Below are 27,912 nucleotides of genomic sequence, written 5' to 3'. Positions count from 1 at the left end.
TTTCGATTTTCCTGAGAACTTCGTGAACAACGCAAAGGCATTTCCCAGAGGTTCCCCTGCCATCCCAGGCCTCCCTCCCCAGAAGGGCAAGCGGAGCATGGATAAACAGGGCTCCACGGCCGGGCGGGCAGGCCCCGCCGCTCGGGCAGGGCGCGGGGCGGAGCTGCGGGGCCGCCGCCAATGCGGGCGGGGCGGCGGCGCCTGCGCCGGTTCGCGCTGTGCTGTGCCGTGCTCCGCTGTGTGGCCTGGCCCGGCCCGCCGGACCCGCACAGCCATGTGGAGCCGCTACCGGGGGCTGCTGGGCCGCGGCCGGTGAGCGAGCGCGGAGCGGGAAGGGACCCTGGCCCTGCGCGGCCCCGGCTCCTGGCGCTCAGCCGAAGGGCTGCCGAGCTCCGAGCCCCTGCCCGGGCACAGGGCCCTGCTCCCCGGGGCCGGTGTCAGTCGCGGCTGCGGCACCCCCGGCCGGAGCGCGTTTGTTCACAGAGAATTTTTTGTCATTTCAGGTCGCTGAGCCGCAGGGCGTGGAGGTGGAAGAGCATTGCCGCGAACGAGAGAGCGCTGCAGTACCGGGTGGGCGAGCAGATCCACGGCTTCACCGTGAAGCAGGTGAGCGCCGCCGCCGCCGGCGTTTGCTCTGGTTGTGTACGTAAACTTCCCCGGGCTTACAAGGCACTGGGTGAGGCCCGGCGTCTGCGCGTTAAATACTTGCTTTGGGTGGTCAGTTGTAAAAATGATTCAGGAATTCCCTGTCGTTACTTCTCTGCCGACAAATACTTTAGGTGCCATTAATTCATATTCTTATAGAGAGGTAATTCTAGAGAAAATACTGCACTCTACGAGCTGCAGATGTGTCTGCTGCAGATGTGACCAGTCGGTGTGGCCCTCTGAAAGTCCTGGCAGGTAACAGGACTTCGCTGTATGAATGTGTTTTGATAAACGTATTCAAGTAATAACATTATTTGCTAAGATGCTTTTAATACCTGTGTTGGAAAGCTACCATGTAAATGCATTGAATTTCTTTCTGCTTTTTCAAAGGAAAAAAGCAGGAGTGGAGAGTAAAGGTTGTTTGTGAGAAGTGATTGCTAGTGACAGCTAGTGATATAACAGGGTCCTTGCTTTTTCTCTATCTTTCCCAGCCACTGACATTTGAATATATGCCTTTGCTTTTTGTAGTTTGGATTGACTTTTTGTCTGTCCCATAAGAGTATGGCTCCTCGGTGGTAGTATACTTTCATTGGGTTAAAAATTCCATTTAAGTTTTATTTTCCATTTGCGTAATTATTTTTCCCCGCAAACCACAGGAGCAAAATTTTTTTTCATGGTGTGTAAGCCAGTATTATATATAAGACCAACCAACTGTAATTCCTATATCATGCACGATTTATTTGACCTAGTAAAGTCACACTTCAATACAGATGTTTTCTTCCAATGCAGGTGACAGCTGTTCCTGAGCTGTTCCTGACTGCAGTGAAGCTTAGTCACGATGGGACAGGAGCCAGGTATTTACATGTGGCTCGGGAGGACTCCAATAATCTGTTCAGGTAAGACACTACTATAGGTACTACGCATTCAATCTAGCGTTTTTTTCAGTTGTAATCTGGCATAATGGCTGGATTATTCTGTGATAACAGGGAGGACGGTACTTCCTTTGTAAGGCTTCTTTGAATTCTTCAGGTTGGAACGGATATCATGAAGTCTGTTGTTCAGATCCTGCTCAAAACACGATCAATGTTAAATTCAGGTCCAGTTCCGGCCTTGAAAACTTTCAGAGACAGAGATTGTGCAACCATAACCTTCCATGAAGTTGTTTTATTTGAGCCTTTTGGATAAAAATAAATGTGTTTACTCTTGTGCTGAAAATTTCTGTACTAACTCCAGAAATAGAAGTGCAGAGGCAGTGCTCCCTCGGAAAAAGATGGCTGAGCACTCAGGAGTGTGAAGAAGTCAAACTCTGCATCTGGTGTGTGCCATGCTAGCTGTTAGGCAGTGATGGTGCTGCCATAAATCACAGGTGCAGGCAGGAGTGGGGGCACTTCTCCTGCCAGTGACTGCATTCCTCTCTCTGCTCTCCTGCAGTATCCAGTTCCGAACCACTCCCATGGACAGCACCGGCGTCCCTCATATTCTGGAGCACACGGTGCTCTGTGGCTCCCAAAAGTATCCCTGCAGAGACCCCTTCTTTAAAATGTTAAACAGGTCACTGTCCACTTTCATGAATGCATTCACAGGTAAGTCCAAAGGAAATAATGCCACTTAAAGTGCATGAGGTTTTATTGCAGTAGAGCTGTCTGTTGGCTCTCTCTAATTTGGCTTTGGAGAACCATTATTATTGGGTGTGAGTGTTCTGAGATATTTAAAAGCTTACAAGGCAAGACAGCAAATAAGTCTCGTTCATTTGTCCATTACAAAATCCCAGCAGAGCTGGAGCTTTATAGTATCCAAAAATACATTTAATTATTTATATGGATATATGGCTAAAGGAGAGTTTTCGTGGTAAGATAGCTGCAGTGTTAAATATGTGTATTCCTCAGCAAAAATGCAGTCCATTTAGTACATTTCTTCTCTTCCAGTTATTTATATGGATGAGAAATTAAAAATCAACAAGGACAAAACATGTCTCAGACTTTCTAAAGTTCTGATGATTTTTATGTTTATTTCTATGCAGCTAGTGATTACACACTCTATCCATTTTCAACACAAAATCCCAAGGACTTTCAGAACCTCCTGTCGGTGTACCTGGATGCAGCTTTCTTTCCATGTCTACGTCAACTAGATTTCTGGTAAGACAGTTTGAGATGTATGCAAACTTTAAATTTAAAAAAAGGAAGAAAAAGCTTCCCTCTGCCCCCAAATCAGCAAAACCTTCAAACTCTCAACATTTTCTGTTATTCATTTTATAGGCAAGAAGGTTGGAGGTTAGAACACGAGAACCCAGCTGATCCTCAGACACCTCTAGTCTTCAAAGGAGTTGTTTTTAATGAAATGAAAGGGGCATTTGTAAGTTTTGTGGATGTTTGGTTTGAGTTCTTGCATATGGTGAAGTAGTTTCAGCTGTAGGTTATCAATGGCATTATTGCACCAGAGATTCCCATTCCTCCCTTTGAAAATTTAAGGCCTCAGTAAAGTCAACACTGTTGCATTGATTTTAGTTTTTGAAGTTAGCCTGTCAAAAGTTTGTTAATGGATATTATTGTAAAATACTCTCTTACATTAGTATGGAACCATAGCTCATTTTATTAAAGTACATGGGACTGCATGTGAGGAGGTTGTGTAATTAGTGCTCTGAAGTCTTATTATTGAGCACTTTTTCTCTTTTAAATGTGTTTTGATGGCTTTCACTGAAATGTGGTGTTTTCCTATTAAGACAGATAATGAGAGAATATTTGCACAGCACCTGCAGAACAAAATCCTTCCTGACCACACTTATGGTGTAATTTCTGGTGGAGATCCATTGTGTATTCCTGACCTTACATGGGAGCAGCTTAAGCAGTTCCATGCCACACATTATCATCCAAGCAATTCCAGGTATGCGAGACTGCTGACTAATTTCCTAGGTTACTGGGTTAGTGCTTTCTTTGTACTTTTGTGAGGAGAAAACCAGAAGCACAGTGTTCCTGTCCACATGGCCAGCAACAAAGATAACCTGTGCCCTAGAGCAGTTACAACAGCATGGAGGCAAGGAATTTTTTCTAGAAAGGGCAGTGAAGAATGAATTGAAAGCAGGAAGGAAAGGTGGCTGATTTTCTCAGGTGTGTCTTTTTGCGTGATCATGCAGATGTGTTTTGGGGATCAATTGGCCTGAACTCATATGAGCTGGGGGGAAAGGGAGCATACTAATAAGCACTTAGCTTATTATATTTTAGTATATATATTAGTATAATAATATTTTTTATACATATATATATATATGTATATATATATACACATACACACATATATATATATTGGGGGGTTAAAATGCAAGTAGCAGAGATTAATTTAAGGGTTCCTGTCCTCTTTGAAGTAACAGATTGAGTTAGAAGTTAAAAAAGAATGATTTCATTTCCTTCTGCATCATTGTAGTGAGTTCTAAATAATGGATAGTCGTTTGATTCTGGTACCGATTTGTTTGGTATTAATAAGGTATTTAAATTGGAAGTCAACTTGAAAGTTGCTTGTAGGGAAATAATTCCTTCTCCTGTACTAATTTTGTGGCCAGTCTGTTATTCTGATTAATTCACTTGTGGAACATCAGCTTGTGTCGTGACAGTGACTTTACAATCTGTTGATTTTTCTCATCATCCCAAGTATTCTGTTGTACTGGTGTTGAGATTTTAGTCAGGGGATGAGATTTACCTGGGGCAAACCTTATGCTCATATTTGGTCCAGTGGAAGTCTTTCAGCTGTGGATATGTGTTTGGTGGAGTGACCCATGGAACACAGCCATGTTTTATAGACAGACAAAACCTAGGACATGGATCATTGTATTTTATACTTAAAGTGTGACGACCATAAGAATTTTGTCTTCTGAAACTTGGGAGCCCTGGGTTTCTGGATTCAATTACCAATATTTTTTTTCTGGAACATTGTATATTTCTGCTACTGAACAAATTTGAACATAATGAAAATAATAAGTTGTTTTGTGGCCCACAAGCTGAGAAATGTGGATTTTTATCAAGAGATTGTTAATTTTATATATGTTGTATAGATTGAAGACCCACCAAACTATTTTCCACTCTAGATGTAACAGAATTACTGGAAAGCACATGAAATTCAGAGTATAATACAAGTAGCTACTGTAAATTTCATGTTAAATAAAGTGCTTAATCTCAGTATTTTATTTTAAATGCAGATTTTTCACTTATGGTAATTTTCCCCTGGAGCAACATCTGAAGCAAATACATGAGGAAGCATTGGCAAAATTTGAAAGAATTGAATCGAATACTGACATCCCAAAACAGAAACTCTGGGATAAGCCTGTAAGTAAAACCAACAAACAAAAAACACTAAACCCAACTCCTTCACCCCCTCAGGTTAAAATATTAACCTAACATGCTGGAGTTACTAATTTGTTTAGAATTGTGTAAATGAGCTGAAGTATTTTTATTTTTGGTTACATGGGGGACAAACTACAATTACTTTTGAGTTTCAGTAATGTAATGATTGCCTGCAGTTGTTTGTTTTTCTTATTTCCAATTTTGAAGTCCCTTTTCATTTGAAACACTGAAGTACTTATTAATGGAAAGCATTTAGGGCTAATGAAAGAAATGTGGTTCCTAGTGTCAGAAAATATGCTTTCTAATGGTATCTAATCTTCCAAACATGAGTGTCAAAAATAACTTTCATGTTCTCTTCCTCCCTCCTCCTCATTTTCCTCCCTGGCTTGTCCAGAAGTGTAAACATTCCTTTCAAAAGTAGCTCAGAATATTATTTATGGCCAGACTTTCTTCAACCTCTCCTATATTGTACACTTTTAAACATTGAGATTACACTAATTTTTCAACATACTGTGTGTTTGTGTGTTTGCTCATGGATCTTGAATTTATTCATGACCATCTGTGAAATTATTTTAAATAATTGGAAAGATGATTCTATGAAGGGGCAAGTTACATTTTGTTTGTAACTTCTGCTGTGAGTTTATTGTGTATCATTTATTGTACTTTATAGAGAGAGCACAGGGTAACATGTGGCTTAGACTCCTTTGCTGCTGATCCTTCCAAGCAGACCACTGTCAGTGTCAGCTACTTGTTGACAGAGTAAGTATATCAAGATGAAATTCTGAATAAAAGGTTCATTTTAGATCTTAAAGCCAGGTGAATGTGTGTTTCTTGTCCCCAGTCCCTGTTGATAAATGTCATCTCTAAAGAAAATAATGCCATGGGAAAATAGCTTAGTCCTGCTTTAGTAAATAAAAGTTTAATTGCTGAATAATTTGCTTTAGCGGATAGACAGAAGAAAAATCAGGTGTTACTTTACAGAACTGTTCAGTGGATGAGACATTTGAAAACATTGTCTTCCTTTCAGTTTCCTGCCATGTGCCAGCTCTTCTGTATGCTAACTTATCTCCCCTTGCAGCCCAATTTAAATTGCTCTCCTGGTAGTTATAACAAGTGAAAGATGTGGAGCCCTGCTATTTCCCTACGGTCTGATGTGGGCTTCACAGCTGACAATTATTTCTCCCTTGCTCCCTCTACCTTTGTTTTCTCATTCTTTTGAAATGGACTCAGTGATACTGGATGTCACATATGGTTTTTAAGAACTAATTGTTTTTCTTCAGTATTACAGACACTTTTGAAACGTTCACCCTAAGCCTGTTGTCTTCACTGTTGGTTGATGGGCCGAATTCTCCTTTTTACAAAGCCTTAATTGAGTCTGGTGTTGGCACAGATTTTTCTCCTGATGTTGGGTAAGTGTTGCAATTCACATTTCATCACTATAAGCAGTGTTATAAATACTAAGCACTATATATAAATACTAAAAGCACTTCTAAGTTGGAAGAACTCATCTCTTATTCTAGCAATTTGCACCAGAGTAATAGAGTAATCTTATTTTAATAATCAAACATTGTAAGAATTTCTCCTCTTACAATGAACTGTGAAGTATTCTCAGATGTAACTTTTGTCTCATCAAAGTACTTAGATAGAAGCTAAGTTGGTTTAATCAAAGTTGTATTGTTTACAGCTTATGAACCAAAAAAATTAGATAGATAGGATAAAATATGGATAAAATACAGAATACCTTCAGTGCCTTAATTTACCTCGGTGTTTCATCCTGGACATTTCAGTATTACTCTCAAATGTTTGTGAGCTATTCTCTGTAACCACATTGCTTTAATTCTGTGGTTTAGTAGTAGTTAGGCTTGTCACAAATGTGCCTTTGTGCAATCAGGTGCTGTTAACTTGCCATCACCTCAGTAAAGGATGTTGCACAGAATATTGTTAGTTGGAAGGATCACTAAGTCTAACTCTTAAGTAAATGGCCCCAAACAGGGATTGAACCCACAAGTCTTATTAGCACCATGCTCTAACCAACTCAGCTAATCTCAGGGTCACTACAAAAGGGCATTACAGCTGACACTTGCTCCAGCTGCAGCTCCCAGTCCATCTCCTGAGCACGCTGCAGGCTGAGGGTGGGTGCATTATCTGCACTGAGCTTGGGCTCAGCTGCTCATCACATTTTGCCTTTTTTGTCAGCACAAAGAAGGAAGTGTTTCCCAGGCATGAGTCATCTGCCTGATTTTTAGACTTGAGGATAACAAAAATCATGCCTTTTTCTCCAGTAACTCTCTCAGGTGTTTTGAGTGGAAAACCTTGTTATGCTTGCCCATAATTTTAGTGTCTTACTCTGCCTGGCTTGACCTGCCTCTACATGAAGTAGTTGGCTTTGTGCAAGTCCTGTGTCATGCATGCCAGTGCCATGTAGACATCTTAATATTCCAGAGTATGGCAGTAGAAATCCTTCTTTAGACACTGAAGTGGAGATTATGTTGTATTTTTTTGTCAGCTGGTCTTTTTCCAGGTTGGCTGGATTGATGTAGGGTTTAACTGTTCAGTGAGCTGTCTTTAATTTGTCTTAGTGACTGTGGTGATGAATCTACAGGCATAAGTTTGAGCCCAGAGATGACTATTGCAGAATCCAGGGCCTGAGCCTGTCACTGAATTCCTTCTGTGGTTTTTAGACATGTAATAGTGGTTTTTACTAGTGCATGAGCACCTGTTGCTTTTTGTTTGTTGGCTTTTAACTGCTAGGTGTTCTGTATTTCTGCAAGTGCCATTTTGTCTCTGTAAAGATGAGCTTTGTGGTTAACCCTGCCTGACAGCTTGGATAGAATTGTCTTTACTGTTATAAGTTTTTTTAATACAGTTGATAACAATTGCAGTAAACATGGAAAGCTTCACCTTAACCACTTACTTTACAAATACTGCTTCAGAAGTACTGTTCCACTCACCTGCTTAAGTAAAATCTATGTGTTTGTTGTTACACACAGCTAAAATTTCCACCTTAAAAACACTTCTGTACCTGAAAGATATTGCAGATGAATGGGAAGATGAACAGAAAACACCAGCTTTACTTCTGTAGCTGTTTTTCCTTTCTAAAACCACATGCTGTGGGTTTTCTTGACAGTGGCTACTACTACTGAAATTGAACAATAAATGCTTTTAAGTTCCATTTCTTGCCTCTTTGGTAATTGTTTTACTTTCTGTCTAGGTTTTAAATCTTGTCGGTTTGTATATGTGGAAACAATGGGTGTTTTTTTCCTTCTCTTGCCTCTGTTGGCAGCTTTAATGCTTTAATGTCTAGTACTTACGACTGAGTTGGTTATGTTTTACTCTAGGTTTAATGGCTCAACAAGGGAAGCTTATTTCAGTGTGGGTCTACAGGGTATTGCTGAAAGAGACATTGATACTGTGAAACAGATTATTGACAGAACAGTCGATGAAGTTATTGCGTGAGTAATGCTATGTTTTTCAGAATATTCTTAGTTAATATGTAATATGTAAGCATGTAATAATACAGAATTGTATATAATGACATGCCTTAAAAATTGAGTTATATTGCAATAAAGGCCCCAAAGTAGAAGTAATATTGATCAGTACTCTTACCACTTGTGTCTGCTACTTCCTTTATTGTAGTTTGTTCTCATCAGTGTAACCTTCAGGAGTTTAATGATGTTAGTTCAGTTTCTCTAAATGATACAACATGATTGCATTATTTCATATCAATTTTAATTCAGTGTGAAAGATATTATGTTGTAGTGCTTCCTTTATTGATCTAATAATTCATTTTCATAACTTCACTTAAAGTGATCAGTGTTAATGGATATGATTTCCTTCTCTTATCACTTCTTCCCAAAGGGAAGGATTTGAGGAAGATAGGATTGAAGCTCTACTTCACAAAATTGAAATACAGTTGAAGCATCAGTCTACGAGTTTTGGACTTGCCCTGACATCTGTAAGTCTGTGTGTATTTTAAGAATAGTTACAAAAAATCTACCACCTATGTCTTTGTAAATTACAGGGTCCTTTTTTCAGCTCCTGATATGTAAAACTTTCCACTTAAGGGCTCTTCCTTTGTCATATTGTGTACATCTTTCTTTTCAGTAGCTGTCAGACTGTCTGTGGACTTCCCAGTGTATGAGTTAATCAGGCAGGGAGCCTGTTGTCTTTGCCTGAATAGCAGCTTTGATTGCAGTAGCACTGGTTATTCTGTGAGGGCCATATCATACTGGCTCTGGGAACTGTGTGTTTTGGCTAGATGCCTGTGTGTTTTCTAAAAGCCAAATAGAAGGACTGTATTTTTCTATGGACTGCAGGATTGTACTGCTGCAAGTTCATTTCTAGATTCACGAGGGAAAATGTACAGTAATGCAATTCTTGTCCTCAAATTTTAATACCAAACTGTTACAGGAAATCCATTCCTCAGCAGAATGTTGTGTCTGAAAGGAGTCTGTAAGTCATCTTTTATTTGGAATGAGTGAGGTGCAGCATTTGCAGTCACTGTAGAAATCAGGGTCTCCTGCAGCCACTCATTCTTTAATCTCCTCTGTTCCTTTCTGCTCTGCAGCAACTTGAGCTCCTCAGTGGCTCTTTTGCTTTGTGTCTCTCAGGTGATGTATATTCTTTGCATCAGCAGGGTTTCATTCCTAGATATATACAGTTAGGCAAAAAAGCAGAACCCTGGATTAACAGGAGATTTGTAAATGGGTGAGCACAAACAAAAGCTGTTTCAAATCAGATTGCCATACAGCCAAATAGGCAAATTGTGAATATTTAAGTGCCTGTCATGTTTCATGGTAAATCTGGCAAAATATGCCTGACTTTAATAGTCAGTACTTTCTGGCATGTCTTCAGATGTTGTGAGTAATTCTATCTGATGAAATATTTATGCAGATAACTTAATCTCTCAACATTTTTAAGTCTTGAAATCAATTCAACTGCTACACCTTCATTGTAGAAAAGAAAGCTCTTGAATATTTCTTGCTTTGAAAGACCAGTCTTGCAGCATTTAGTGTTAATATTCCCATAGAGGAGAGTTATGTTTCAGTTTGTTTCCCTGAAGTCATGTTTTAGAAGTTGGCTTTGAAGAGGGACTAGTTACAGGGACCTAGTTATAAGTAAAGTGGTCATAAATATCATAGAATGGTTTGCTTTGGAAGGGACCTTTGAAGATCATCCAGGTCCAACCTCCCTGCCATAACCAGGGCCATCATTCACCAAATCCAGTTACTCAGAGCACTTTTGACATGTCCTCAAACACTTCCAGGGAATGGAGCGCCCACAGCTTCTGTCAGCAGCCTGTTCCACTGTCTCACAACCCTCATAGTAAAGAATTTCTTCTTTATGTCCAATCTAAATCTGCCACCTTTCAGTTTAAAACCTTTGCTGCTTGTCCTGTCTGTACAGGATGTGTAAAAAGTCTTTCTATAAGCCCCCTTCATATACTGAAAGTGCACAGTAAGGTCTCTTCAAAGCCCTTTCCCTCTCCAGGCTGAACACCCTCAAGTCTCTCAGCCTGTCTTTGTAGGAAAGGTGTTCCAGCACCTTGATCATTTTTGTGGCCCTCCTCTGACAGGTGGATGCCTGTCTTGCACTGCAGGCCCCAGAGCTGGATGTAGTTCCTCAGGTGGGCTCTAATGGCAGTGGGGTAGAGGGGCAGCATCATCTCCCTCACCCTGCTGGCCCTGATTCTTCTGGTGCATGCCAGGATACAATTGGCTCACTGGGCTGGGAGCACTCACTGTGGGCTCATTTCCAATTTCTCACCTACCAGTATTCCCAAGCCCTTTTCTACAGGTCTGCTTTCAAACCTTAAATCACTAAACTTGTACTGATTATTGATCATTGCCCCAGGACCTTGCACTTGGCCTGGTTTGAACTTCATGAGGTTCATGTAGGTGCACTCCCCAAGTTCCTCTGGATGGCATCCCTTCCCTCCAGTGTCCACCACACCTCTCAGCTTGGTGTCATCTGCAAACCTGCTGTGAGTGCCCTCAGTGCCACTGACTGTGTAATAAATAAAGGTGTTCAATATTGCAGAGTCCTGAGGGACAAGCAGTGCTTGTCACTGATCTCCCTTTGGATGCTGGCTATTGGAGTGCAACTGCTTGCATGTCACCATCCAGCCAATTCCTCGTCCATCCATCAAATCCGTATCTTTCCAATCTAACAATGGAGGATGCTGTGTGGGACTTTGAAAGTCCCTGTTAAAGTCAAGATAAGTGGCATTGGTTTTGATATTAGGAAAAAGCTGTTCACAAGAGGGTGGTCAGACATTGGAACAAGCTCTCCCAGGTGGCTGGGATAGTTAAATCTCCTCCCAGTGGCTGGAGGGGGCTGTTCTGGGTTTGTGCTGCTAACACAGAGGTGTTTTCATTATTGCTCACTGTTGGCACAGTGTCAGGGCCTGCTCTGCTTGTCCCCCTCACCCCACCAGCCAGGAGACTGCTGATGGGCAAGGAGCTGGGAGGGGACACCAGGGGACAGCCAACCCCAAATGACCCACGGGTTGTACCACACCTTGCTCAGCAGTAGGAGCTGAGGGAAGAAGAAAGGAGGGGATGTTTGGAGTGATGGTGTTTGTCTTCCCAAGCCAGCAGTAGATGTGATGGAGCCCTGCTGTGCTGGGCATGGTGAACATCTGCCTGCCCCTGGAAAGCAGGGAATGAATTTCTTGGCTTGCTCTGCTCACACGAAGCTTTTGCTTTACTGTTAAACTGCATTTATTTCAGCACATGAGTTCCTTCACTTTCACCCTTCTGATCCTCCCCTCATGTCCTGCTGTGAGGGGCAGAGTGAGTGGCTGTGTGGAGCTGAGCTGCCAGAGATGAACTGTGACACTGAATAAGTGGTCATGTCCCCAAGCCTGTCAGTGCTCAAAAACTGCTTGGACAGTGCTCTCAGATACATGGTTAAACTTTCAGGCTGCCTGCTGAGAACCAGGACTGAACTGTTGTAATGACTCCACAGCGACCTCAAATAAGGAGTGACTGCTTCTATTCCAGGAGAATTAGCTCAAGCATGTTCTAAAATAATACTCTGCTTTGTATCATATTAGGGAATTTACACAGAATAGATAAAAATACTTATTATTTTAAAATGGTGAAGGCTTATGAACCTGCATGTAAGTAAGAGGTGAGAAATGAGAAGGTAGATTTGACAGGGATTTTATACTTTGTCTTGTTTTTGGTTTTTCCCCATTCACACAGAGTAGAAATGGAGAAACTTTTGGTATCTTGCACTTGTGTTGTTTTGGAGAACTTTCAATAGCAACTTAAGCAAACTCAAATTAGAAAATAAAGGAAATATCCTGGGGGTATTTCTGATTGTTTAGTATTTTCTTTCTCCAAAGTCTCATCGAATTTGCATACTTTGTGTTTGGGTCACATTCCTATAAATCATTTCATCTAGCTGATACAAAACTGTAGTATGCATGTACTACTTTGTCTCTACCACCTGTTTCTCTTTTCCTTCTTTCTTGAGCTGAAAAACTAATTTTAATGTGGAGGACTAAATAATGTTACAGTATATTTCCAAATGTGCACAGCTATGCAAAAAAAAAAGGGTAATAATTTAAAAAATGGTGGTTTGTTATGGTGAAATTAGAGGCAAGAATGGAGAGAACAGGGGATGGGTGATGATGGAATAGAACTTTTATCTGAACAATGTTTTTCCCCCTGCAGCTACATTAGGATTACTCACTCTGTGTCTGCTATTCAAGTATAAGTGTTAAGGTGGTTTTGGAACACTGATGCTTTCAGTTAGAGAAATCCAGATGGATTGTCCTGCTTACCTAATTATTCTTTCCCATTCAGTTCATAGCCTCATGCTGGAATCAAGATGGGGATCCAGTGGAGCTTCTGAAGATTGCAGATAAAGTGTCTCAGTTCAAGCAGTGTCTTAAAGAAAATCCCAGGTTTCTTCAGGAAAAAGTTAAAACATACTTCAAGGTAGACAAACTTACAGAAAGTTATCTTGTATTAATTTTTAAAACACAGTTTTGTCTTCAAAGTTAAACTGAAGGCTAATTTTTTATCACCATGTTGCCTGTTTCTAGGTGTGACTTGAGCAGCAACATATTCAAATGAAACATGTTAATTTTAATGGTTTAAGTTTTCACAATTTCAAAGGGGAAAAAATTATCTGGCTGTCATTTGGAACCACAATTAATAGAACACTGATAAAATGCTAAAGTTTTACCAAACTGTGATTCCTGTAGAAGGGCACATCTTTTTTCTGATGAGAAGTTCAGATGTGAACAGAGAATTTTGGACCTAGTGTGTTCCTTAGTATTGTCATAGCAAGGTGTATCTCATTTTCCTTGCAAAGGATTTGGTTTCAAGTAAGATTGTCTTGGTGTTCCTCATGTTCATTGAACTGCTGTCTGAATCTGTCAGTGCCAATTACTTTCTGCTCTTTCTCTTCTTTTCCTCTCCATATGTTCTTCTGGAGTTTTTGCAGAAATAAAAAATATCCAGTAAAGGCATTATAATGCTGAATAGTTCTGGAGCCCTGAGTTAGATAATTCCAGAAGAAAAATAAAAACACCAAAAAAACAGTGATAGCAATGCAGAAGTGGTGTGGATTTTTTTGTGAGGTTTGTTTGTTTTGTTGGCTTTGTTTTGTTTGTTTGCTTTTCTTGGTACATTTTTGTTTGGGTTTTTTTCCCTAGTCAACTTGTTTGTTTTGAAAGGCAGATTTATTAAAAGTAACTGTTACCCTGATTGGAGTAAAACCAGATTCTAATATACTCCAAAAAAAACCAAGAGTCAGTAGCATCAGTTGAAATCAGTTTTTCTAAGAATATTAATTAGTGTCTGGAGGTAGTAGGAATCTGTTAAAGTTTTGGCTTCTATAGGGAAGAAGCACAGGTGCAGTGTTTTTGTGAATGTGCTTTACTGTACAGTTCTGTTGAAGGGGCTGAGGCAAAGGCACATTTCGGTAGGAAATGATGAGAATAGTTGGATGTTCTTACATAATAAAGTTATGCATTGTTGTACCTTGTGCTGGGAAATTACTAAAGCAGGCAGGCAGGGAGCAAGGGGGAGAATGCTATTAATCCTGTCCATTTTACTATGGCTGGTTAATCTCACATTTCTCTCCTTAACTCTGTAGTCAGGTTTCTGGAGTCTTTGCACACAGGCATGGGGGAGATAAACTCATAAAACAGAATCTGATTACATTGTCCCAAATTATTGGTGTCTGTCAGTGCCAGATGTTGCTATTTGACTCCTACATTGAAATGGACATTTTTTGAGGTCACTGTCTTTTGGTTGGCCTTGCTTTCCTATTATGGAAAATGGAAGCTGCTTGAGTAATTTTGATATTAAAATTCTGTGGTCTGGTGTAAACAAAGAAGAATTCAGCAGCAGTTATCGCCCTTGCGTAATGCCTGCAGTTCTGTGGCAGTGAGAGTGATGTGTAAAGCATTTCTGAGCAGGATAAGGCTTGCACATCCTACATCATTTGGGATCTCTGTGCACTCAAGCTTGGGCAGGTTGGAAGAGGTGTTTATTCAAACCCTCCTGCATTTAACAGAATTTCCCCATCTTACAGCCTCCAGATAATACTTACAGCATGTAGAGTTATGTACAGTTGTTTAACATGGATTTAATTAAACTAATGAGTACTGTGTGCTGTTGAGGGATTCTGACTCCAGAGTGAAACTTAGCAGAAGGCTGTTGGTGCTTGTTCTAGTGGTGAGCAGCCTCTTCCCCACAGCAGCTTGTTCTGTGTGAAACCAAGGGCTCAGTCTGTGCGGTTGTGATGCTTTTGATAACATGCAAGCCAAATGATGCACAGGCTGTTTATCTGCTGCTGATGGAGCAATAAGCTGAGGCAAGGAAGTTGCCCTCAGAATTAATGCTTTGTTTTGGGGTTTATTTCTGCAGGATAATCCACACAAATTGACTCTGTCAATGAGTCCAGAGGAAGACTACCATGATAAACAAGCTAAAATGGAAGCAGAAAAGCTGGAAAAAAAAGTCAATGCGCTTTCTGAAGAGGAAAAAACACAAATCTTTGAAAAAGGTTAACTTGCTTTTTCACATTTTTATTTGTATAGCAGTTTTTTAGCTGTTATTCTGTAGAATATTTTAAATTTTCAGGCATTCTGCAGCATTTGCTCTGAAAGGGATGGGGTTTTTACGTTGCAAATTTGTGTGTATGTGTTACAGGGCTGTACAGAGCAGTGCTTACATTACAGTGTATGGTTGGTACATTTCATTTGTTTTAACAGTCAAAAATAGAATGATCAATGTCTTCATTAGGGCAGAAGGAAGGAAATTGTTTTAAAATACCAATCTGTATATTCTTTCCCATGTTAACCTGCACTGAGTGGAAGATGAATTCCCAGAATCCCAGAATGGGTCAGGTTGGAAGGGACCACAGTTGGTCATCTGGGCCAACCTCCCTGCTCAGGCAGGGACATCCTAGAGCACATGGCACAGCATTGCATCCAGGGGTTCTGGAATATCTCCAGTGAGGGAGACTCCACACCCTCTGTGGGCAATCTGTTCTGTGCTTGGACACTGCACAATAAAGATGTTCTTTCTAATGTTCAGTTAGAACTTTTTTGTGCATCAGTTTGTGCCTGTTGCCTCCTGTCCTTTTGCTCAGCACCACCAAGCAGAGCCTGGCTCCATCCTCTTGGCACCCTCTCTTCAGATACTTACATACCATGTATCTTGAAGCTGTTTATTTATGAGCCTCAGGTCTGCTTCATGCTCCTGTAAAACTTACATTTTGTAATTCTATTTCTTATATTTTCTAGTTAAAAAAGCCAACTATAAAAGTAATGCTGGGTTTAACTTATTCTGGAGAATAACTTATGCTTAAAAACTGTGGGCAATCATTTAATTTTGTTAAAGCAGTGTCTAGTCACAGAAATCCTCCAAAACTGTGGCATTAATCTTCTGAAGCTTTGGTGTGTGACAGGAGATAGGGAAGCACGAAATCAGAGGAGGCTTTCTACTTACAGAGATAAATTGGAGAGTACTCAGAGGTGACCAGCTAGTGTCTGAAAGTCTGAAATGTGAAAGTAATCACAACAATTTAGCTGCATCAGTGTTCTGACAGCACTTGAGTAAGAACTGGAACAGATTGGGTTAGAAAGAAGCTCCTTATCTGCCAGGTCTGGGTCGATGCTTGCTGAGTGACAGGACAGACTGGCAGGTGTCACTTAAAGATTAAATTGCATGTTACTGTGAACAGGTTGTGAAGAGGGAGTTGGAAAGAGAATCTAACAAGAGTGTTTTCTTTGCTGTTGTTATATGATAATCTGCAGATTTTGCTTTAGGAAAATATTTGCAAAATTGCCGTTAGAAGACTCCAGACTTGACTCTTGAGTTTTTCTGGTCTGCATCATCTCAGTAGGTTTTAGGTCTTGACAGCATTTTCACTACAAGCTGAAAATAACAATTTGCTATGCTCTTCTTACTAGGTTTGGAATTAATTGCTCTTCAAAGCAAACCTCAGGATGCCTCTTGTCTCCCAGCTTTAAAAGTGTCTGACATCGAGCCCAAAATCCCCTTCACTGTGCTGGAGACAGCACTCACAGGTTGGTGTCCCCACTGCCTCATGTCCCAAAGAACAGCACTGCTGGGTTGTTCCCTGGCTGCTGGCCAGCTGTGGCCCCTTGCCCAGCACATGGACTGGCTTTGTGGCCCATAGTTGTGCTCTTTTCCTCCACTCCAGCCCAGCACCTCTGGCAGACATGGCAGTGGATCCGCAGAGCCATCCCCTCTGAGGGGCAGCCTGGACATGGAGCAGCCTCCTGGCCTTCCCAGGGCTGGCAGGGGCTCCTGCTGGCACCTGCCTGCTGCAGGCGTGCTCCCACCTTGCCCTGCACTCAGGGCAGTCTCTGGCCAGCACATTCAGTGCTCTTGAGCAATCTCCTCACTTTCCAAAGGCTTACCCAGGCTGCAGAATCTTGGCAGCTGGGGCAGCAAGCTTTCCTTACTGCAGTCCCTCCCTGTGCCTGTTTTTTACAGAATACAACATAGAGGATCCACAGAAAAAAAATGTTACTGTAATTCCTCATAACTTCAGTGCAGGTTTTTCTCTGCTTTTAGTGGTTTCCCCAGGGACTGCTAGGAGTTGGTAGTTCTGAATTTTGTTACAGTTCTGTCAAAATTTTGCAGGTAAATACTGTTCTTTAGTATATTTCTAACAGACTTTTTTCTTCAAAAATTATTGACAAGTGTCAAGACTGTTTAATTTTGATGCAAAATTGACCTGGTTTTGGGAAAATTCTAATGACCTGGTTTAGGAAGAATGTACAGTACAAGAAGCTGCTTTCCTCAATTTTTTTTTAATGGATGATGGCAAAAATAAGAAAGAAAAAATTTTTGACTTGTTCAGGAATAAGTTACTATTTACTTGATCGTTATTTCTAAAATATGACCTCTGTTAGAAGAATTCTCTTTTCAAATTGTCCAGGTGTCCATTACCTTACTATGGATAGAAACAGAAAAACCCCTTTGGTCCAGTTTTCAGTATAATGTGCAAAATTTAAACAAGAAGTGGCTCTGAAACACCAACAGAAAATTATTCTTAATGGGATGTTCTTGTAGGAACTCATTTTACTTTTGTGTGTTTGTAGTAGGAAGCTGCTGGTTATTTTTGCTTTTGTTTTATTCTCCCTAGCTGATGACATCCCTGTCCAGTACTGTGCTCAGCCAACCAATGGGGTGGTTTATTTCCGAGCTGTTTCCAGCCTGAACACGCTTCCTGAGGAGCTCAAGCCATACGTGCCACTCTTCTGCAATGTCATTACCAGGTGAGAGCTTTGCTTTCCTAGAGGCTGAAGGAAAAGGCTGTAATACAGCTTGTCAAAATACTAATACTGACTTTAATAACTCCAGCATCTGTTTGTACTATAAAAGGGAAAGGCTGATAAGTTGGTTTCTGCAGAAAAAAGTCTTCTCTATTCCCCAGTGTTGTGAAATTGTTTCCCCTTCTCCACCAGTCTCTGCATTCCCTTTTTGCCCAGTGTCAACACAAGTGTTCCCTTAACAGATTGAAAAATTTCTATAAATGAGAAATAGCCTAGCAGAGTTTAAAGTTTTTGCTTGAATAGACTACTGGTGCAATTTTGCCATGTGGGGACAGAAAGAATGACCCCATCACAGGGGAAAGAGGAGCACAGAGCAGAACAAATGACCTGGGCTGGGAGAAATATGTTTTTATTGATGTGAACAACTTATGTTATTAAATATAGTTCTTAAGGATGTTGGTAGCAAGCCTCCACATAAAGCATGCTTTTTAATACAGCATTTTAAATTAGCAGGATGCTTTAATTGAAAAGCTTGGTAGGAAGCTTTTATAAGATATGAAGTATTATGTTTTCTTGATAATGCCCCAAATTGTTTAGCTAAATAAGTATTGTCCTAAGCAGACTGATTTACTAATGCTACATGGATTTTGGTTTTGGCATACTCTGAAGAGGGAAACAAATCTCTTGTTTTTCACAGGATGGGATGTGGAGCCCTTGATTACAGGGAACAAGCCCAGAAAATAGAACTGAAAACAGGTGGTATGTCTGTCAGCCCACATATCATTCCAGATGATTCACACCTGGATGTCTATGAACAGGTAAATGAATCACAACTTTGCAGATGTTACACTTGCAGTGACAGTTCTGTAGTTAAGGGTCAGTCAGGGCTTCCAGGCAAAGGGTCAGAATAATGTGCAGTGAAAGTCCTGTAAGATATAAATTAGATAATTACAGTAATTTAGTGTTCTGTGTCAAGGGGAGTGCTTGATGTGGGTGTTGTGTCTAGGGCAGCGCTTCACTAGCATCTGTCACCATATTTTTGAGTGTTCCAAAATATTTTGGGAGCAGAGGAGGGAACAGAAAGGTGTGGTGTTACACACAGAGTTTGCTGCTAATGTGTTATGTCACTCTTGGCAGCATTATTAGATCTGTCTATTGGGCATAACAGTTCTGCAGTATTTCTTGGGATTTTTGCAAATTTCCTGGGGGTCTGCTCTGTGTGGATCCTGGAGTTAAATTGAGGGAATTCCCTTGGAGAAGGATGCACCCCAGAACAGAACTTGCACTTTATGGGAAAAAGCACAGAATTTTGTGTCTGAACTGCTGCTTGGTGTTGAGAAGAAGAAATTGAGGAATTACCCGGCTTGCTTTGTGAGAAGAGCAATCACATTTCCAGTCTCCGCTCATTTCAGCAGCACAGCCTGCATTAGAGTGATTTTGTAATGTGTAGCATTAGGTTGGCATCATTGTATCACATCCATGAAGTGTTACTGTGCATTTCTTGGGCCATTGCTGTGGTTGTCTTGTGTGAAGGGTTTTTTGTGTTTTATTTTTTTCCTTCAGGGTGTGCTCTTTTCATCTCTGTGCTTGGATAGAAATCTGCCAGACATGATGAATTTATGGAGTGAAATATTTAACAAGTACAGTACATTGGGTTTTGTTTGTTTGTGGGTTTGCATGTGTTTTGGGATTCTCTTTTTCACTCTTCCCCCAACCATTCTTCTCTTAGAGATCTTACTTTGGGATTTATTTTCATAATTCTATCTCTGTCTTTCTAAATTTACATATTGCATCAAAAGCATGACTATATAGTGAATTAAATGGACAACCAACAGTTTAAATGCACTTTGTTGAATTTGGGATGATGAATGATTCAGTAAAATAAATTTCATTGGTGTCCTTTTGCATGAGACCTGCTTGTATTCTTTTTCAGCCCAAGATTCGAGGAGGAAGAACATTTCAGAGTGCTGGTTAAGAAGACTGCCCAGGAGCTGTCAAATGGCATTCCAGATTCTGGGCATTTGTATGCCTCTATTAGAGCCAGCAAAAACCTTACACCTTCTGGAGAGCTGCAGGAAATGTTCAGTGGGATGGATCAGGTGAGAAGTTAATGATGCCCTTCAGCAAGGCCCAAATCCTTGACTGTGGAGTTACAGGCTGGTTTGTGTTAATTCTTCCTGTGGATTTAATCTGTGGTCTTTCTGCCTTCCCTTGCTGCCCAGGTGAAGTTGATGAAGAGAATAGCAGAAATGCCTGATATTAAACCAGTACTGCGCAAACTGCCACGCATTAAGAAGTATTTATTAAACAGTGACAACATCAGGTGAGCTAAAAAGAAAGGAGAATTTTGTTAAAGAGAGGCCATGGCCTGTGAATATGCTTTTCTCAGTGCTCATCATGGTGTACTGGGGTTTTATAAAGTGGGATGTCTGTGAAAAAACTACAGAAATGTTAATTTACATCCCCCTTGCTGACAGAGCAGGAGCTATGGTGCTATGGTAGCTCATTTTGTTCAGTTTTTAAATGGTTTGAGAAACTTGCAGCAAATTTTGGAGGTAACAGTTATACCCAAAGCTTGTAAGTGACCTGTGTGATTTTACAGAAACAGTCAAAAATGTGCCTTTTGTTTTTCCTTTCAAGGTGACCATTGGACAAGTACTGTTGCATTGTTTTGTAATAGTTAAATATAGTTTGGTTTGGATTTTTGTTTCACTCCTAGAAGGAAAGCAGTGATATTCTGAAACTTGCTTTATGTATATATTGAAAAAAGTAAAGAGAGCACATTAAGGAGTTTAATGTCAGATGCATTAGTTCCCAAAATGGATCTGTTTGAATTGACATAAGTTGCAAAGTTTTGTTTTTTAAAGCATGAAATGATAAATGAAGTTATGTAAATATCTGTAGTGTTCAAAACCATGTTAGGCCTGCCTGTAAAGAGAGGCTACAGAGAGCATTATTTTCCTTCAGAGACCTTTTTGTTTGCAAAACTGAGCTAGTCCTGTCTTGTGCAACAGAAGTGGTTTGACAGCTACTGCTCAACTTTTGGTCTGAAAGTGTTCTAGGATGAGCAAAAGAACAGCAATTGGATTGTAATTTTTTTTTCCACATCAGGTGCTAGATTGAGTATTTTGCCTCTCTCTCTGTTAATGATTACCTGAGATCACTGACGTAAAATTCTGATGATTTAATAGAAAATGTTTAGAAAGTCAAAGTGGTACAAATTATAAAAGACTCTCTGAAAACATAAAACCATACTTAAAAATTTGATATGTATTTTTGACAGATGTTCTGTGAATGCAGCACCTCAGCAGATACCAGAAGCATCTAAAGAAGTAGAGAAATTTCTAAAGGGCATAGCCAGAAGTAAAAAAGAGAGAAAACCTGTTCGTCCACATGTGATTGAGGTGAGAAAATGTCATTTGTCATTAGGGCATCAAAGACACTTGACTTGATCATGTCAGTACCATTATGCAGTCAGAAAAGTTTGAGGTCAGATGTTGTGTCCATGTCTGAAGAAATCTGGCAGGCATCTCTGTGATCAGCTGCTCTGTTTTGCCATGGAGTCTCTTCACTGCAGCACAGTGGACAATGGAGGTGCAGGAGATCAGCTGCTAAGCCTTACCCTGGGGTTACTGCTTCAGTGTGGGATGTGGAAAAAGAATTTCTTCTTTTCCTTGTTGCATAAAACTTTTAGCTGAGCTTTACTTGAAATGGTGGCCAAAAGCAAATAGGGCATGATGTGCAGTTCCTCAGTTGTATGTCAGTTTGTTTTGTTTTCAGGGTGTTCAGGACATTTGGCACAAAATATGCTAGATTCAGTGGAGTTGACAAAGGATCTGCTCTGTCACTATGCAGATCTCTCTTAATTTCTGATGAAACTGGAATAAGCTCCCAGTTCCTTACCCATGAGTGAAATGATAGTTTGTAACTTTATGGGCCTCATTTAATGTGGGTCTTGGTGTCTCTCAGTGCCAGATGACCCTTGGAAGAAAATAATTTGGCATTTGTTTAGGAAATATAAAGAGTATAAAATCAAGTACCTTGCTTATGTTTGTGAAGACATGGTTTGATAATTGCCTTAGAGAGATTTGAGTGGAAGGGGTTGCATTTGTAGTAGTCTTGGTCTGAATTGTTAAATCATCTTTTAATATGAGAACTGGCTCTCTTGTAGAAATCTTCAGAAGCGAAACCTGTGGGAAGTGAAATGGGCACTGGTGTGCAGATCACAAGGAAATTAGTTAATGTAAGTACATTATTGGTGAGGAATATTGGGCTGTTACTGATGGTAATAGTCCATCTTAAACTGTTGCAAAAGCACTGAAACATAATTCATGCCCTTCAGTTCCATAACTAACCATCAAACTCAATCACTTCCAATTGTCCCTTCTTTTCCTTGGTCTCCTCCCTAAATGCTGCCACAGAAGAGCATTAGTGGAAAATTAGGTGAAAATGAAGATCTGTATTTGGGTACAGGGATGAAGAGCATACCCTGAACTCTCCTTTTAGAAGAGAGGGGCAGAGAGGGCTCAGCCCAGTGCTGCAAATGCACTGCTCTGCTTGGCCCAGCCAGAGGTGTATGAGGGTCTGGGAATGGGGTTTCTGAATTTAAGAAAGGATGGGGAGTTCTGAAATAGTGGCACTGGAGGTGTGCAATGATCTGCTTGTGCATACAAGCAGATGAATGTGTCAGAGAGGCAAAGGAGCAAGCTCTGCCAAGGCCCAGGGACATGAAGGGAAGTTTGGAAGTGAGGTTGTAAGGAAGAATCGAGTCTGTTGCAGGGGATATTTGAGCAGGAGTTTATACTACAGCTGCTGTCATAAATAGCTTACTTTTTTTGTGGGTACACAGTTCCTGGCACTGTTTCCAATGTCTAGAATGGATGGGTTGGGATTTGATGTGGTGACATGTACATGTGTGACACAAGTAGAGAGTTACAAACACATTTCAGTCAAAGTAAATCTGTGGCTAAATCCAAGCTCCTAGGTAGTGATTCAGAATCTGCACAACTGAGGGAGGAGTGCAAAGGATGGGTAGCTGATGTATGGTATCCCTCTCCTTTAGCTTTCCAAGGCAGTTCTTTGTACTGGATTGCTGATACAGGCACAAGGAAAATTCACTGGTTGCAGGGTAGGATAAGTGGCAGCTTTAGCATTTATTTGTGTGCATGTTTGGCAGAATTTCCTAGTTCTCAAAAAAGTGAGAGTTCTCAGATGGGTAAATTGTCTCTGCTGCTGTGACAATAATGTGTTCTCCTCCTAGGATCCTACTTTCAAGCCATGCCAGATGAAGACCCATTTTGTACTTCCCTTCCCAGTGAACTATATCGGGGAATGCATTCGAACCGTTCCGTACACGGCTGCAGACTATGCCAGGTGGGGAGCAGAACATCAGGGAGCTCTCAGTGCACTGCACAGCACAAAGCAAAATGAAAGCGTTGGGCTGACTGCAGAAAATGGAGTGTTGATAGAAAATCATTTGCAGTGCATTTGTCACAAAATATTTATGAAGCAGCTGGGCCCAGAGCAGCCCTGTAAATGCTGGGATTCAGTAATGAGGGGCTGCTGTTCCCTGCCTTGGAATAAACAGCCCCACCTACTTGGACATGTCCTGAGCTGATGGTCCTGTTGCATGTAACAAAGTTCAGTGCCCCTCTTACAGTGATGTGACATTATTCAGCTATTACTAAATAGTGAGTATTGCTGTTGAAACTGAAGCAGCAGTGCATTGCAGGTGGGGATCTGGGTGAACTTTAGAGGCAGTTGAGACCATCACTGTTGCTCAGTTCACATCTTCACTGCTTCTGTTTCTCTCATTTCAGCCTTCGAATTCTGGCACGGCTGATGACAGCTAAATTCCTACATACAGAAATCAGAGAGAAAGGAGGGGCTTATGGTGGAGGTGCTAAACTTAGTCAAAATGGAATATTCACATTCTACTCCTACAGGTAACAGTGCATTTCTTTCCTCTTGATGGCTGAGGGGACCACTGACTGCATTTTGCTGTCTTATTTGTGACTTCCTTGTAGCAGTCTTTCAAGAACTGAAATACAAAGGATGAAATTGAGTGATTCAGTGCTGATGAAGTTAGATTGCCTAATAAAACCATCCTTGCTTTATCTTGTTTGTATCCTTGGGAAAGCTTACTTTATCTCTGCTAGTAGCAACCACTGCTGCACCTCTGCACTTCGGTGTTTACTATCTCAGATTTATGTATAACTGGCTTGCACTTGTTTATTTCTGGGTTAAGGAGGCCCTAAAAAAAGGAATTTAAGATTACTCTAAATTTGAGACCATGAAGTAGAATGGTGGTAGAAGTAGAATGGACTTCCATAAGGTCCTGAGTTGAAAATATGCAACTTCCTTAAAACAAGTGGCTGAAATCATCAAAGATTCAGCAGAAGGCATTGCTGGTGATAAGCTAGAACTGCTTGCTCTTTCTTTTCTATTCTTCTCTTTTTCCAGTCCAGAACAGTTACCCTGTATTTAGCTTACCAAGGCACTTTCTGATGAAATTTCAACTGGACATATTATAGTTGTAATCCCCCCCAGCAGTGTTGTGTGGCTGGAGTCCTGGCTTCTGTTGTTTTCCTAGCCCACAGGCAGGCTGGCACAGTGCTTGGTCAGGGTTCCTCACTGAGCTTTGAGCAGTCTGGCCTTTCTGTGAAGTCTCAGCATGGTAGGACTTGTCCTGGCAGCAGTCCTCAACTTGCCAGTAGTAGCTAACCTGTGGCACCTGTTTTACAGAGAGTAAAAACAGGTGTGGCAAGAAAAGCAGCTGAGAGAAGATAGGGCATATCATAAATATTCCTGGTGTGGGCAGTAGTGGCAGTGGTGCTTTGTGAGCCCACTGTGAACAGCACTGGCTTACCTGACCTGCTTCTATTACACCACTTCTCTCTGCAACACCTTGGAACTACTTTTAGGCAGGTGAATTTCTGTACCTCTGTATCTAAAATTCTAAATCTGCTTGGTTTGTAACAATATTTTTCTTCTGGATAAGAAATGCAGAACCAAACCCCAGAAACTCTTTTTGTTTATGAAGTTTATAATGAAGTTTATAATTTGTTTTTCCCCATGTGTGATGCATAGTAAATTATGAATGAAGTGAGAATAAAGGAAATTTGGTTTTTCATTTTTTAAGACTGAAGTAATCGATTTTTGTGTTTTCTTTTTCTTCTAAGAGACCCAAATTCATTAGCCACCTTGAAAACATTTGAAAAAGCAGTCGAATGGGCCAAATCTGGAGAATTCACCCAGCAAGATATTGATGAAGCTAAACTAGCAGTGTTTGCTGCTGTGGATGCACCAATAGCTCCTTCAGACAAAGGTACATTCTCATCATCCTCCCAGGCCTGTCAGTGTTTATTTGCTTTTTAGTTTTGGTTTAAGGGGAAGAAAATAGTTTGCTAAACTGTGTTAGATGCTAAAATTCGTGTTTGGAAGATGAGAGATAATGGCAGTTTAGATGAATCTGCTGGTTCCTGTTGCTCCTTTTCAGAAACATCTCATCCACTCAGGATCTGCTGAAGTTTTGTGTTACTGCTCCTCTGTGTCACAAGGAGGTAGATTGAGGAAATTATTTTAGGTTTGGAGAGCTTTATATGCAGACAAATGAAAAGAAATACTGGTCCTCTGATGCAAAAAGAGCTGAGGGATTACCTTCCTGACTCAAGCAGGCATACTGACTGTGAATGTCACTAGCCCTTTGTGCATATGTTCTCTGAATTTAGAGCACAGAAGTCTGTCTGCTGGGGTGGAGGGTGTTTTCAGCTTCTCTGCAGATCTGCACATTCATGATGCATTGGTAGTATCTTTTACTGACATGTAGCTTTGCTGTGCTCACTTCTCTCCCTCGTTCTCTAGCTGAATTTGAGTCCAAAACTTTCCCAGTTAAAACACATTTCCTTCCCGTACACAAAGGAATTACAGGGTTAAGAGCAGCATTATTTTAAAATGTGCTTGTATTAGCACCAACTTTTTAAAAGATCACTTCAAATTAAGCTTTTACCTGTCAGGATCTGGTTTTGGTCTGGGCAGTTAAAAAGCAATGGGTGTGAGGTGCACATGAGTGCAGTGCCTGCACGTTGGGTGTTGGTGTCAGCCAGGGATGATGAACATTCTTTGGCATTTGAACACAGATCTTAACAGAGCCCTGAACAGGAGGGCTCTGTTCCAGAGGCCTGGGAACTGGTGCAAGGAATGCCTGTCCCTTCATGCTCTTGAGTCACTGGGCACTGCAGATGGATGTGAAAACCTTACCTGGCTGGGAAGTCAGCCCTGCCTTGGGCAGGAGGTTGGACTAAGCTGACTCAAATCCTTCCAGCTACCTTTATTTCCCTATGGTTATTTGCCTGGCAAAAAGCTTTTCTGTGATTATTTTGGAGTTCTCTGGTTGTTCAAGGAGCAATTAAAATGCTGTGGGCAAATACGCCAACAAAACATTAAAGCATTTGTGTGCAGATTTCTGTGTTGTACAAAACTGTGAGCAAACCTTCACATTGCAGATACATCACAACTGATTGGAAATAAAATAGTTCTAAAACATGAAATGTATGAAATGTAGATTGTTTTAAAAGTTGTTAGAACTGACTCTCTTCATAATGAATTATGTTTAAGTTTCCTGGACCACTGTTACATTCAGATTTTTGACAAACTAAATCATTTGCCAAAATAGAATTGCTTTTTTCCTAAATAGGAAACTTACTACCTCACCCTGGTTTTAACTCACTGTGCTTGATTCAGTCGGATATTCTCTCAGCATGATGGTTTAATGGAAGTCCCTATTCCTTTTGAATACACATTCCTGTTGTAGTTTGCTCTCGTTCCTGCACGTGCTGTGACAGATTCCAGTGCACCAGAGCAGTGAGTGGTTTTGTTTTCTTTTCCCTAGGAATGGGTCGTTTCCTGTATGGCATTTCCGATGAAATGAAGCAGTCACACAGAGAACAACTTTTTGCTGTCAACAGTGATAACTTGGTTGATGTAGCAAACAAGTAAGCCTCTGCTCAGTTGTCATATTTAAGTTACTGATTTTCTTCCCTTGGTCTTTCATACTATTTTCTTTCATACTTTCACTATTTTCTTCTGTAACCTAGAAAAGGATATGTTAATTATATCCTGTTTATTGCACGTTTAGCAGATGTAATTCCCTCCTACACTCTGAGTTTGTGGGAGATTGGGTTTGATTTACTTTTGAAAGGCCTAGGAACTGTCTGGGTAGACTGCCTGAGTCAGTATGAGTGCACTATATGAGCTGGTTCTACTTCACTTGTAGCATTTTGTGTGTGCCTTCTGAATTCCACTGTAGGTGTAAGAATTCCACTACAGCCAAGTACAGGGTTAAGGAGAGACTGTTGTGATGAGTGGGCACAACTCAAGTTGTATGCGGCAAAGGACACTCTTCCTGAGATGGGAGTATTTTTAACTTTCACAGCAGAGCTGTGGTTAACCAAATGTAGCAGTTTGTCACTTGTTTATGTTGGTTTTTTTTATTTCCAGGTACCTTGCAGCTGGGAAGAGCACTCGTGGTCAAGCTGTACTTGGCCCAGAAAATGCAGATATCACCAAAGATCCCTCATGGGTCAAACGATGACTTTGGCTTTTCTCTGGGTGTTCAGCACTACAACATTAGGGGTTTTTAGTAACTTTTAGCAGTGCTATGGTCCAACTGAAATATTCATTGCTGATTTTTAACAGTGTTCACCAAACCAGTTAGAAGCTCCCCTTCTCAGAATAACAATGTGAAAAATTTTCTAACCATACAGTATTTGAGAGCAAGAATTACATGCTCTGCATGGCAAAGACAGACCTTAATCTTTTACTGAAGCCTCACTCTTCCAGTCACATATGAATACTATATAAATGAAATATTTTTGTATATGTAAAACTCTAGTTTTAAATGGTGTTTTGTTTGAAATTATGTTTGTGTTGGGTATATAAAGAGCTGTCTCTCATACTGACAGATTTCATTCTGTGGTGTGGTAATTCCAGCTGCCTTTGCATAAGCCACCTCCACCGTGAGCAGTCTGTGACAGTACATTCCACCAAGCTGAGTGTGCAGTGCAGTGGGAAAATCCCTAATCAATCAGGGGAGTCTATTTTGTATAAAGTTCAGTTTAGCTTGACAGTTTGGGCAACATTCAGTCAGATTTTGATATGCCA

General features: G+C 40.7%; 1 protein-coding gene across 1 annotated transcript; it reads left to right on the top strand.

Moving 5' to 3' along the window:
* Positions 1–161: 161 nt before the first annotated feature.
* PITRM1 (pitrilysin metallopeptidase 1) lies at positions 162–27,719 on the top strand. The gene is made up of 27 exons (XM_064703941.1): positions 162–312; positions 504–606; positions 1,435–1,541; positions 2,077–2,228; positions 2,666–2,780; positions 2,901–2,997; positions 3,365–3,525; positions 4,832–4,958; positions 5,647–5,735; positions 6,257–6,385; positions 8,315–8,428; positions 8,835–8,931; positions 12,791–12,925; positions 14,867–15,005; positions 16,417–16,533; positions 17,622–17,754; positions 18,449–18,569; positions 19,315–19,391; positions 19,685–19,850; positions 19,974–20,074; positions 21,035–21,155; positions 21,923–21,994; positions 23,012–23,124; positions 23,571–23,696; positions 24,933–25,078; positions 26,642–26,744; positions 27,250–27,719. The coding sequence occupies exons 1-27, from the start codon at positions 275–277 to the stop codon at positions 27,341–27,343; spliced, it is 3,093 nt and encodes a 1,030-aa protein (XP_064560011.1). The 5' UTR covers positions 162–274; the 3' UTR covers positions 27,344–27,719.
* Positions 27,720–27,912: the final 193 nt, after the last annotated feature.

This window comes from Zonotrichia leucophrys, chromosome 2 (assembly GCF_028769735.1).
Source record: "Zonotrichia leucophrys gambelii isolate GWCS_2022_RI chromosome 2, RI_Zleu_2.0, whole genome shotgun sequence".
In the NCBI taxonomy this organism is placed as follows: Eukaryota; Metazoa; Chordata; class Aves; order Passeriformes; family Passerellidae; genus Zonotrichia; species Zonotrichia leucophrys.
Note: the sequence above shows the minus strand (reverse complement) of the source record. Positions and strands in the feature narration are given on the sequence as shown.